Consider the following 12613-nt stretch of genomic DNA (forward strand, 5'->3'; position numbering starts at 1 on the left):
GTTTTGTGAAAAATGTATTTGCCTCTCCCTCCAGGGAGGTCAGAGGTCAAGTATCAGTGTCAAGTAACACACCCCAGGAGCTGGTAGGGATTCATTGTCTTGCTCAAGGACACTTCAGCTGAGTGGAAGCTGCTTGAATCTGTAAGCAAATGCCTGCCTTCCAAGCTGATGGACAGTTTTCCAAATGATTACGCCATCCTACTGCCCGACATGTAATTTGTAAATGTTCATATAACCTAACCTACCCTCTTTAGTTTGGTGAAAACTCTCATCTAAGCTCTTCTAGGCACGATAATAGGGATATTTCCAGAGAACGGAAGAAATAAAATAATATCTCTGAATTATATAACCCTTATTTGTGCCCTGTCCCTCCCATCTGTGGCTTTATGATGACACAGAGATTAAAATTCCTCTTGCTCAGTCAGGCCTGACAAATATTCCAATCGTGAATGAAAAAAAAAGATGAAAAAATAATTTTTATTACGAAGTGCAGCGCCACATGAATACACCCTTATATGCGCTCATAGACACAGATGGAAGCGCAGATAAACATGCGCGCACGCACATGCGCAACACACACACGCACGCACACGCACGCACGCGCAACGCAGCGCAACACACACACACACACACACACACACACACACACACACACACACACACACACACACACACACACACACACACACACACACACACACACACACACACGCACGCACACACCTCCCATCTAATCTCCTGAGCTCCCGGAGTTCCTGGCCATGGGCCATTAGAATGGGCTAACCGAGTAGAGAGGGAAAAGGAGAGAGAGACAAAGCAAAGGAGGAATGGGAGGGAGAGAGTGGCAGGCAGAGAGAGAAAGAGAGAGAGAGAGAGATGAGATGAAAAACAGGAGGGAGGAGGAGAAAAGGCAGGAGACATGGAGACAGTGAGAGGGAGAGCGCTTGTCTTTGGGAAATGGAAATCCTTTACAATCTAAAGTGGTTTCCTCTCCCTTCCTTCCTCCATCCTGTGCTCCGTGCCCTCTCCCTCCCCCAGAGCTCCCACGCTGCTAACTAGAAAACTGTCAGTGTATTTAACATTGAGCCCACTACAAAGCTGAGGATTTTACAAAGAAAATCTTTATATTTTTTCAGAGAACAGAGCACAGTGGCATAATGTAACTAAGTACATTTACTCAAGTACTGTATTTGAGTACAATTTTGAGGTAATTGTACTATTTGTATTATTCATTTTATGCTTTCTACTTCTCCTCCACTACATCTCAGAGGGAAATATTGTACTTTTTACTCCACTATATTTGTTACATTAGTTACTTTGTATATTTTGATGCTAATACTTTTCTACTTTTACTTTGATGTTAACATTTTTCTACTTTTACTTAAGTAAAAGATCTATATATACTTCTTCCTCTGCTGACAAAGCAAAAATGTTGCTTTCTTTGTTCATTGAAATGGCAATGCATTAAACAGTAATTATCAGGAAAGTGTTGTTTAGGGCTAACATTTTAATGTATCTATGCACCATATATTCATATATTGTTCCAGTGCGAAACATGAACTTTTTAGGGTAAAAGAAGCAAAGAAGCCTCGAGGGGCTTGTGGGGTTTTCAAAAGCTGAGGAATCGTGAAATTTCAGAACTCAACAACAATTTAGAAATTATGATCAATATCCCTGCAGACAGCAAAGGAACAAGACTTTATTTATTTACCTGTCTTTTTGTCTCTCACGCTCTCTATATGCTTTCCTCTCTGCCAAATCTTACTGAAAAGAGGATGTCAGCTAAATCATCACTTTCAAGAGGTCCCCTTCCTTTTATGTCAGCCTCAGGTTATTTTTACCCCCACCCTCCCCCTCCCCGTGCCTCCTCCCATCCATCCCTTCCTTTCCAAGAGAACTCTCTGTGCCAATTTGTACTCCCTTAGTCACGCTAAGCACTTATCTTGTCCCCACTGAATGCCTCTGCAATCAAACCAACACTTATCCGGTTGTAAGGCATTCTAATGGCCGCCTGATAATGAAACTCCTTCATTGTGAGTTAACATGATGATGTCTACATCACAAGCAGCAAAATTGCTGATGTGGGCCACAGCCTGTAGAAATCGCCTATGCTGCTGCAGCTGCAGCATTAAATAATAAGCATACATCTACAGCTGAAGATATCAGTTTGCATTTTGAAACACTCTTTCTAATGTTAAGTATTCATAAAGGCCTTGTCTGGAGTATATCCAGATTATAGTGCCTGATCCAGTGCCAAGAATACCCCTACTCTACTGTGCAAACACACAGACTCTTTGCTTTTTACAAAAAGGATTTTTTGTACTAATGAAAGTGAAAAAAAAATGTGTCTCTTCTACAAGATGACAAAAAAGACAGCCAAACGTGTGTGTGTGTGTGTGTGTGTGTGTGTGTGTGTGTGTGTGTGTGTGTGCTGCAAAATATTTAAAGTAAATTGTTGTTTCTTTTTTTGATTTATTGATTTTTTTAAATCTGATTTTCAGCATTTGTAAAAAACAAAACAAAGAAAAAAAATATTTGTTAGTCCCATACACATAGTACCTTTGAAACCACTCTTCTCTTTAGAAAGGGCACATTGCCCAGGGGCACAGTCACTGTTCAGAACTCTTTTACCTGTTGTCCTTGTATATCTTTAGCTAATCTATATTTGACCAATTTTCTTTTTTGAACATATGATTTAAGTGCATACATAAAACAGCCCATGCTTGCAGCTGCATGCTATCACAGGTGATTCTTCAAGCTACAAATACAAACTTTTGCTCTGTGTTGATTGTTAGTTCACCCACGTTGGCGCATAAAATGTGACTGAATGGGATTAAATTAGGCTGTCAACTTGCTGCTTGAGTCTGAAGCCATTAACTGATGTTGCAAAGCATCTAATGACTATTAAATCACAGTCCTTAAGTCATATTTTTACTTGCATTATTAGTATGGGCATCACATCTCATTCACTGAACTTTTTTAAAATCTGATTTTGGACAAGATCTAGGAAACATGAACATGGACAGCAGATGCACCGGCAGTTCTGTTTATACTACATTGGGTTTCTGCTTAAACGTACCTGTACACACCTTTCCAGTCTTTCCATATATTACATATATGAAAAAGGCTGAATACTTGGCTCAAAATGTTACACAAACAAGAGTAAAGAGTGTATTTGTATTGTGACTATTTTCAGCTGTGGATTAATACACATTTGGTGCTCTAGTGAGTGTTTATGGAAGAAGTATGTGGGATTGACTCAACATAAACTTGTGTCCATGTCCATTGTAATGAAAAAACATGTCACCCAGTGTTATGGTGTGGCTCATTGGTGTGTTTTAATAGTTTTTGGACACAGAGGAAATTGCTATATCAGGCTTTGCCTACACAGGCAATACTCGCTAGTAGAATAGTCTTTCCATGGGATTTGTTAACAATAAGAAAAATTAAGATTTTTGTTTTGTTTTCTTACAGTGATGCTTTAGCTGCTTGCTCTCGCCTCTGCTTGCATTTTTCTGCTGATATTCTTGCTTTACTTCTGTGAGAAACTACGAGAAGCAGCTCCAGAATACTTATAAAATATAAATTGTATATATATTTCAACATTTATATGACCTCCTCAGTACTGCATAAGCATGGCCTACCAATAGCACAAGCCTGTACTGCAGTGACTGGAAACGTGGCGCTTAGCTAAAGGTAATTAGCAGCAAGATGTCTCCCTTCTTCACGGACGACAAACTTCTTCAGAAGGTTGCAAACCAAAACCAAAATAAACAGGCTAGAAGTGAATGTGGAAGTGAATGGACCTTGTGGGAATAACACCACTTTACCATGACAAAACAGTGGATAACTATATGCTAACACACATTCAATTAGCACCAACAATACTACAAAGAAACAGGAGGGCTGTGTACCAGGTAATACATCTACAAGTGAAAGTCCTCCCTTGCACTCTCTTGGTGCAAAGTCTAAGAGTAAATCATTTTCCTGGGAAATGGGAGGACTGAGATTTGTGATATGACCGGTTGGCCTGCATTATCGTCCAGGCAGAGCGCCTCTTCAACCCCTGTACTTAGTAGGGAACATCCGTGGACAGCTGCGAAAGAAAGAACTAGCAACAAAACAACTCCCCACAACTAGTGTGCAACAGATACAGTATGCTCTACTGCTGCAGGACCCTGGATATCCGTCTGATGAACTGGATTATGACTTATCGTCACACAGCAGGGGTAAGGACTGAGAGTAACTCAAAAAGCAAAAGGCAACAGGAAAATATTTAATAAAAAAAAGGAATGTTCTCTGACTTGGCAAAAGTGTTTCCTCCTTTTTCAGCAGCTGGGGGAAAGGGGTAACGTTGATTAGGGTTGAAAATTAGTGGGGGTGCACTAGTCTAGTAGCTACACTGCTGGCCAGCAACAGCAACGAAAAATATTGTAGGGTCCCGCGAGTGGTCCCATACGAAAAGATTATGTTGGAACAGTTGGAAAAAGTTGTCAACAGTAGCATCACCTAAGGAATTGTGTGAAGTGTGTCTGTGTTTGCAATGGTTACTCAAAAGCATCATATGTGTTACAATTATATTCCAGGATATTGTGTCCTTTCTCTTACACAGATAGTTCTATTTCAGTTTTTGGACCATAATAAAATCTGGTCAGAGTCCATTCAGTTTACAGATATCACACACAATGAACAATTACAAATACACAACATATTTTACAATGTGCATCTCAGATCACATTTTCACTTACTACGACCACTAATTTGTCATTAAAACACTGTATACAAGCATTCCTTTTGGCTTTATACTTAAATATGAGCAGGCTAGTCCATATTGTGAACAAATTAAACACAGTATGAAACTTAAAAGCAAACAACTAAATGGTGATATCAAGTAAAGTCAGCATTTGCTTTTTTTTTGGCCAAAGTAAGGTTAGGATAACATTAAAACCTTAGCTTCACAAGCCTAAACTGAAGCAACTTGAACTGTATGTAAATGTGAGTTTCAAACAGTAAGTGAATACAAAGTGTCACGTGAATACATCTCTTCAGCGGGCCGCCACTCCAAAATGTATAGCGGAAACACTTCAAAAAGAATCCTGCATATCGTGGCAGCACACCTAACTGTGAAAAAGATCATACTGTACATAGGGTCAAATGATGTTGTAAAGCAACAGTCTGAAGTGCTGAAACGGGACTTTATTGATCTGCTGAACGCAGTCAGCTCTCTGAATGCTGTGTCCCTCTACCACCAGTCCGAAGAGGTGTTGAGAGATTGAGCAAATTGTTGCCACTCAACTGCATGTACCATCCATTCAGTGCTGTTCACCTCAAACCTATTTTACTTCCTGCGTCACCCTGTTCCCTCCAGTCAGCGCGGCAATGGTTATGTTTAGGGTTAAGGTGAGGGTTAGCTGCCTGGAAGGCGACGTTGGAGGCTTAAAACACCATCGAGCCCACTGTGCACACAGCGTCTGTCTCCATAAAGGAGAGAAGACGGCTGGCGAAATTCACAAGTTCACGAAAGGTTGGTATCTATCTCGTGAACACCTTTACACAATCACACATTCACAATCACCGACCCGACTCTTAGCAAGCAAGCGATTGCGCCCGCTTTTTTGCGGTAAAATGCAGTTGGGTTGTCGAGGTCAAAACACTATATGTAGCAGCTGTGAATCAAATAAACTTATTATAAATAATGTTATGTCATTTTTTTACTCTTACACTGAATGTTTGCTGCATCAATCCAGATGAGTATTGAACAGTATTTTCCGCGACTGAAAAAGGCACATGGTGAGGATGAGGACCAGCCTGACCGGAGGAGTCTGAAACAGAGCTGAACAGTCCGACCAGTGTAATTAGTTATGTTATTAATTTGTTTACAATATTTTCAAGCTTCAACCAGTGAAAGACAGGGTCAGGGAGAGAGAGAGATAGATTCGTTAGGCATTGAAGTAGGAGAGGAGGACAGCATCCAACAGCGTGATCCTCCACAGTTTTCGATACTTGATTGTTATGTTGTTAAAATAAGTATTTAAGTATTTAAAGCAAATTAAGGTTGGTTTTGATTTAGTTTGTAAGCGTTGTGATATGATCTTAAATAAAACAGATGTTATTTTCCATGTGTAAATCATACTAAAAAAGAAGCATGCTCGTATGGCATAGCATAATTGGCAAACATAATAATCATGAGCTGGAGCACTGAGGCTGTACTGAATTCGTTTTTTTAAACTCCATTTCAAGTAAGAGCAATAAAAAAAAATTAATGAATTGAGAAAATGGAAGAGTAACAGATAATTATCACTAGGTTTATAGAATATTCTGACTTCCCTCTGGCTGTGCTGTAATGACGTCAGGACAGGCATTTCAATATGCTTTTAGAGCTCAAAGCAATATTTGATTATGTGATGCCAAAGCAGGTACTAGATTTGACTAGATTTATATAACTAGCCAGTTAGAAAGATGCAAGAAATAACGAAAGCAAAACAGTTTTCAGGGGACATTCAATAACGTTTGGTTTCATTATTATGTTAAAACAGGTAGGACTGCAATCATTTACTCAAAATATCTTATCTGAAGTAATCACAGCAGATGAAGTCTTAGAATTTACATGAAAGTCTCTGCCATCGCTATCAATCAGACTGACTTTTTCTTCACTCATGCTATTGAAGCTGATGTGCTGATTACAGGCCATTTGTGCCGTTGTCCTAAACCATGTCAGTGTACCTTTGAGTACAGCCCTGGCACATGAGCAGCAATCATACCGAACACATGCTCATGTGTGCCTCTTCAAAAGCAGACAACTACAATCATGTTGATTAATGTTTTGTTCAGACCACTCCAACAATCAAGCAGACCCTCATCAGAAGACACTTGAGTGAGCCTCATTCACCACAAAGACTATTTGAAACACATTGTGGCTGTTGTGTAGCGTTCTCTATTTTGACTTGGTCAATGCCAACAATGCCAACAATGCCAACAATGCCAACAATAACAACATCTTGCTTTCAAAAGCTGCTTAACTCTGACTATCATTAGGGTGCAATCCTGAAATCATCATCATGGAGAGGTGAAACCAAATAAAGGTACTCTAGCAGTGCATCATTTAGATAGATTAAAGGATGACATGGTCATTATGGGAGTCAATACTGTTGTTATGTATACAGTGTAACATCACACACCCTTACAGTACCACATACGTAAACTCACAATTCTGAGGCAAACAGAAGGACCTTGTGCAACAGCACGCACAGCACGATTGAAGTACTTTGTTTTAATTTGACGTCACACTGTCTGTTGACAGACATTTTAGCCCACTGTTAAAACATTTAGGCACTGATTAATTGGGGATGCAAAAAAGTACTACAGGAAGGGAAATATACAAAAAAACACTCCCTAGAGTGCACTGATTGGCCTGCCTGTAAGCTGCCAAGCTAATCAATTCCATTTTCCTATACTGAAATCTCATATCAGAGTTTGTGAAGTCAATTATGACTTTGCAAGTCACACACGTAACCACACTGGATAAAGTCAGTGGATTCTCACTCACCTTTGCATTGGTTGGTGTTCTTGTCCAGGATGGCCTTTGTTGACACAATCTTCCCATATCTGTAAAAAAAAACAATTAAATATTCAGATTAGTTGTTATATCAGTTTTGCTATTTTTAACATCTGGAGCAATATTGGTGGTTGTTTGAGTGTTATTGATGTGGCATTGCTCTAGGGTAGTGGTGGCAATGTCTGTAGTGGTCATTCTGTCAGTCCACCACTTTGGTCCTAGAAATATTTCAACAACTTCAAATGTTGTACAGAGATTCATATTCCTCACAGGTTCAATTGTAATTACGTTAACTTTTTATCTATCAGGTAAACATTGTTATTTGTCCACTGTTGGTTTGTGACCAAATACCTGCAAAACTAATGACATTTCCCATCAGCCTTAGCTGTTGTGTTAAGTGCTAATTAGCAAATCTAAACATGCTAACATGCTAAACTGAGATGGTGAATTTGATACACATTATTCTTGCTACTAATCGGCATGTTAGCATTATCATAGTGAGCACGTTGCCATGCTAGCATTAGCATTCAGCGCAAAGCACCACTTAAGTAGAACAAAGTAGTGTCGAAATTCAAGAAGTGTTACCTCCTCTGAGACAATATTTTTAGGTGCAACTGTAAAGATGTTTCCACAAAGGATAAAATTAAATTAAATTGAACAAAGTCTGTTCATAAAACAGTTTCTCAGGGTGTCTGCAAGAGACTCCACATCATCAGTTACATTTTCTATCTATGCTCCTATCCATCAATTCTGTCCTTATCTGTTTCAAATCTCACCCGTAGGCCTCAGAACACAGACAGTACTGTCTCATAAATGATGGTAATAACTAGACACCGGTATGGCACCCAATCCTGCTTGGAGGGCCTATAAGAGAGACAAACTCCATACCTCTTTCTATCCTCTATGCCAACTTTTAATGTTTTTCCGTTTCAATACTTTACTGTCTGTCTTACGTTTGAACCTGTCCCTCTCTCTTTGTCTTCTTCCTTTATTTCCCCCCTTTATCACTCTTCTATTCTCCAGCTCTCTGTTCACAGAGAGAAGTTAATAATGTTCCTTATCAGCCCAGTCTTTCAGTCCTTCTGGAAAGAGAGAAAACTGAGAAAGAGGCTGAGAAGGTTTGAGTAGAGAGGTGAGAGGAAAGAAAAGACAGAGAAGGGGGGGCAAGGAAAAAGACTCAGACCAGAAAGCTTGGATCCTTGAGATCAGCCTGGATCACTGCCTAGCTCTGTGGATGAGTCTTTTTAATTAATGTTTTAACACTGCTGCACAATGACAGACTGGCTGAGTGACTATCAAACAGATTGACAGACTGGCTAGCTGACTGGCTGGTGGCCACAGGTGAGGGATGAAAGCATATTCTCTCTTCCCTTTCACAGAAAAAGAGGGAGACAACTAGGAGGGAGACAGAAAGGATAGAGAAATCAAGAGAAGATACAGTGTGCGAGGTTACAAGCCGAGAGGGTGAATAAAGCGACGGGAGGAGGAGAGAGACACTCGGAGGAATGAGAAAGAGATGAGGAGAGGGAGAGCAGTCAGTCACAAGATAAAGAGAGACACTGAAGGCGAGGAGGAAGCGAGGTATTCAGGGAGCGATAGGGAGATAGTAAGAGGTGTTTAATAAAGAAGAGATCATTTAGTTGTCACCATCAGGAGAGTCTCTGTCAGCCAACTGCTTCTGTCAGTAAAAAAAAGAGAACAGAGACGAGCTCGCCTGACAGCTTCACATCAAACTCTATTGGGACAGGAGACTTTAGAAATAAAGACAGACAAAAGGCTTGAAAAGGCTGCTATCACACATAACACGATAGCTGAGCAGCTTATGATCTTGAAATTGGGAGAGAGAAAAGCACTGCTTTTTTCAGACAATGCATAATTTCACTGATTTTTTTCTGCAATTTGAGACATTTTTAGGGTATTTACAAACCCACCAATTGTGTCAGGCTAAAACCAAATGTGATGCTTGTCTGAGTGTTCTTTTTACAAAGTCATGGCTGGTGGTAAACAAGGTCTTTGGCCTGCAATTTGGGGAGCAATCCAACTGTTGCAGATGCAAAAAAACCACTGAAAAAACAAGGAAGGTCTAATCGCCCACACATATACGCAAAGACAAACACACATGCAGACGCACACGCGAGGCAACATCGCAGATCAAAAACACCAAAGCGGTAAACACACACATTACACACACCATCTGGCAATACCCAGATCTTTGTTGACTTCGGCCTCAGTGTGATTCAAACTTGGTGTGTGTGTGTGTGTGTGTGTGTGTGTGTGTGTGTGTGTGTTTGTTTGTGCGTGCGTGCATGCATGCGTGTGTGTGTGTGTGTGTGTGTGTGTGTGTGTGTGTGTGTGCGTGTAAACACCTATAGTGCATGTGTGAGATCTCATGCACCACTGATGTTTTGGCAGGTTGTTTTTCCCAGGTTGTTTGTTCGTTTGCGCGTGTGTGTGTCGGTAAAAAAGAAAGAGTGAGAAAGAAAAAGAGAGATGTACTTGGCCTGACATATTATGAATCTTGAAAAAATATGTTTGGAGTGGAAAACAAACAGCGTATATTTAATGCGTGTGTGTGTGTGTGTGTGTGTGTGTGTGTGTGCGTGTGCGTGCGTGCGTACGTGCGTGCGTGCCTGTTATCCTCAGATCAATGTGTGTGACGTACAAGTATAAATCCGCCTGTTCATTCTCTAATATAATGTGATAAAAACACAATTAAGCTGGACTGAAAAACAAAGGAAGAGTAGGAGGAGAAAGAGATGACACAATGGCCTTGGGGAAAATTCAAATTACACTGCGCCATTCCAAAAAGGTGTCCCCTTCTGGACTTGATTCAGTGGTAAAATTCCATTTTATCCAGACAGCTACAGCAATCTGCTACTGGGGTGAAGAAATGGAAGAAAGTATTGATAATAAATCAGACAATAAAGTAAGGATGTAGAAGAGAGCCTGGAACAAGAGGAGAGGAAAAGTGCAGAATGTCCTGTTCTGTCTTAAAGTCCCAACTGGAGCCCTTTTATTCATCCAGCAGAAGCCGGAGCTAGTTGAAAGAACATCGACCCACACTTGACCCAACGGCTGTGACACATGAGATACGCATAAAAAAACTATTCAAATACTTACGACATATCAACAAAAGAGCCGGATGGTTAGGGTTAGCACTTCCTTATTACATTATTCTCCATTGTGCCAAAAAAACAGTAAGTGAATCCGTTGTGAAAGGGATCTGGGTATGTCATTTGTTTCCATTGGATGTAAATCATGACTAAAGAGTCCATTATGGGAGTTAAGTGTGAAGCAACAGTGGAGCAATTTTCCAACATGCTTGACAAAGTGATCTAAACCACAGCAGGTTCTGTAGTTCTGTAACCAAACTTGTATCTTCCTTTGATGTATATTGAAAGTTTATTTCCAGTCTGCTCAGTTCATTCCCATAATGTCTGTTATTGTCAGTCCCATCCAGATTACACCACTTTTGTTCCCAATCCTGATTCCCTGTGCGTGTTGTTTGTTTTCAGGAGTGAAACCCTTCGAATTCTACGTTTTTCTTTTTCTTACCCTGCTGAAGTATCTACATTTTGTCCAACATCATAAAGTACTTGCCAGGAGTAGCTCTCTCTTTTCTTTGGCTTTGTAGAAAAGCTACAAAGCCCCACAAAACAGTACTAAGCCGGAGAAGACCTTTTAGGACAAGCTACTTGTCTTCTTCAACACATGGAAAATCCTTAGTATTTTTGCCAAAACAGAACTTTTTATTTTTTTTTTTATCCCACCAAGACATGCGATACACAAAGACAGTAAAAAAAAGTGACAGTATTTTCCACACTGTCGAGGTTTAAGGAGGAATGTCAATGTGAAACTCAGTGCACCCAATTTTGGCAGGCTTGACTAAATCTGTGTGCACCTTGGCTGTGTGTGTGTGTGTGTGTGTGTGTGTGTGTGTTAATGACAGTCCTCAGAGGGCCCCCACAGCGTCAGATCTGTGTTTTCATTTGCTTGTGGAGCACTGTCAGTCAATTGATGCTCATCGTTTGATGTCTACTGAAGCACAGTTGCCACACACCAACACACACATCATTTCTACATCTTTCCAGGATGCCTGTGAGTGTATACATTATGGATATGTGCATGTTCTCTGAGTTTGTAAGTTGTGCGTGTTGTGTCTCAGGCTGTGTATGTGTTTGAGCATGTGTGTGTGTGTGTGTGTGTGTGTGTGTGTGTGTGTGTGTGTGCATGTGCGCATGTGTATGCATGTAGGTTGGTCTCTGTGTGTGGTATCCCCTAATTGGGGATCCAATGCAGTTGTCTTGTCTCTTGCACTTCCCTCATTTGTCCCTCTCTCTGCCAGTTAGACTCACACAGAGGGAGGGACTGAAAGAGTGCAGTGCTTCAGAAGTCTTTGAATTCATTCCCCACATGTAGTTTAACATGTTCAGGGGCTATACAGAAATGAAGTCTTGGAGTTTTTCCATGATGAAAAGGCAATGTGCTGTGAATTCAGAAGATAGCTTGATGTAACTGAAACAAGTTTATCTGCCAAAAGGGTTTTTTATGATGTTTTAATCAGTGTCTGCAAGGCCAGTTAGGTGGTGCATTCAGGAATTGGTATTACATGCAGTAAACTAGTACTGTAAGACCACAAATATGTGGTCATCATAAGGTAAACAATCACAAGTATAAACAAAACAAAAAAATCTTTAGTTGATTTTTTTAACTGTGGGGTAGAATGTGAACACTTGCCATGAAGATTTATGTCAGACCAAAAAGCCGGGTAATACTAATAATAGGATCCTTAACATAGGATCTTTTTGTCAATGTAGTTAAAGTGAAATTACGTGTGACAACACCAGTGTTGGCAAAAGATCATGACTGTTGACCCTAAGGGTCAGGTTATGCTAGAAAAGAGCTAGTTGGTACTATGTGTTATCTGACCACGTCAGAAGGCAAAAGTATTTATAGCTGTTCCAAATGGCCACACTTGAGGCGGGGTGAAAAGCTGACCATTATAGAGAGGAGTGTGATTCCATAATATCTCAAATGGGGAAAGCAGAGCATGCTTTC

General features: G+C 40.3%; 1 protein-coding gene across 4 annotated transcripts in view; it reads right to left on the reverse strand.

The window, feature by feature from the left end:
- The window catches only part of LOC116035255 (RNA-binding motif, single-stranded-interacting protein 3-like), a 124120-nt gene that overhangs the window by 72333 nt on the left and 39174 nt on the right, over window positions 1-12613 (reverse strand). For all 4 annotated transcript variants that reach the window (XM_031278249.2, XM_031278251.2, XM_031278250.2 and 1 more), the window contains exon 3: window positions 7547-7605. In XM_031278249.2, the coding sequence (XP_031134109.1) occupies window positions 7547-7605 (59 nt within the window). The remainder of the gene's footprint in view (window positions 1-7546; window positions 7606-12613) is intronic.

Source organism: Sander lucioperca, chromosome 10 (assembly GCF_008315115.2).
Source record: "Sander lucioperca isolate FBNREF2018 chromosome 10, SLUC_FBN_1.2, whole genome shotgun sequence".
NCBI classification, from domain to species: Eukaryota; Metazoa; Chordata; class Actinopteri; order Perciformes; family Percidae; genus Sander; species Sander lucioperca.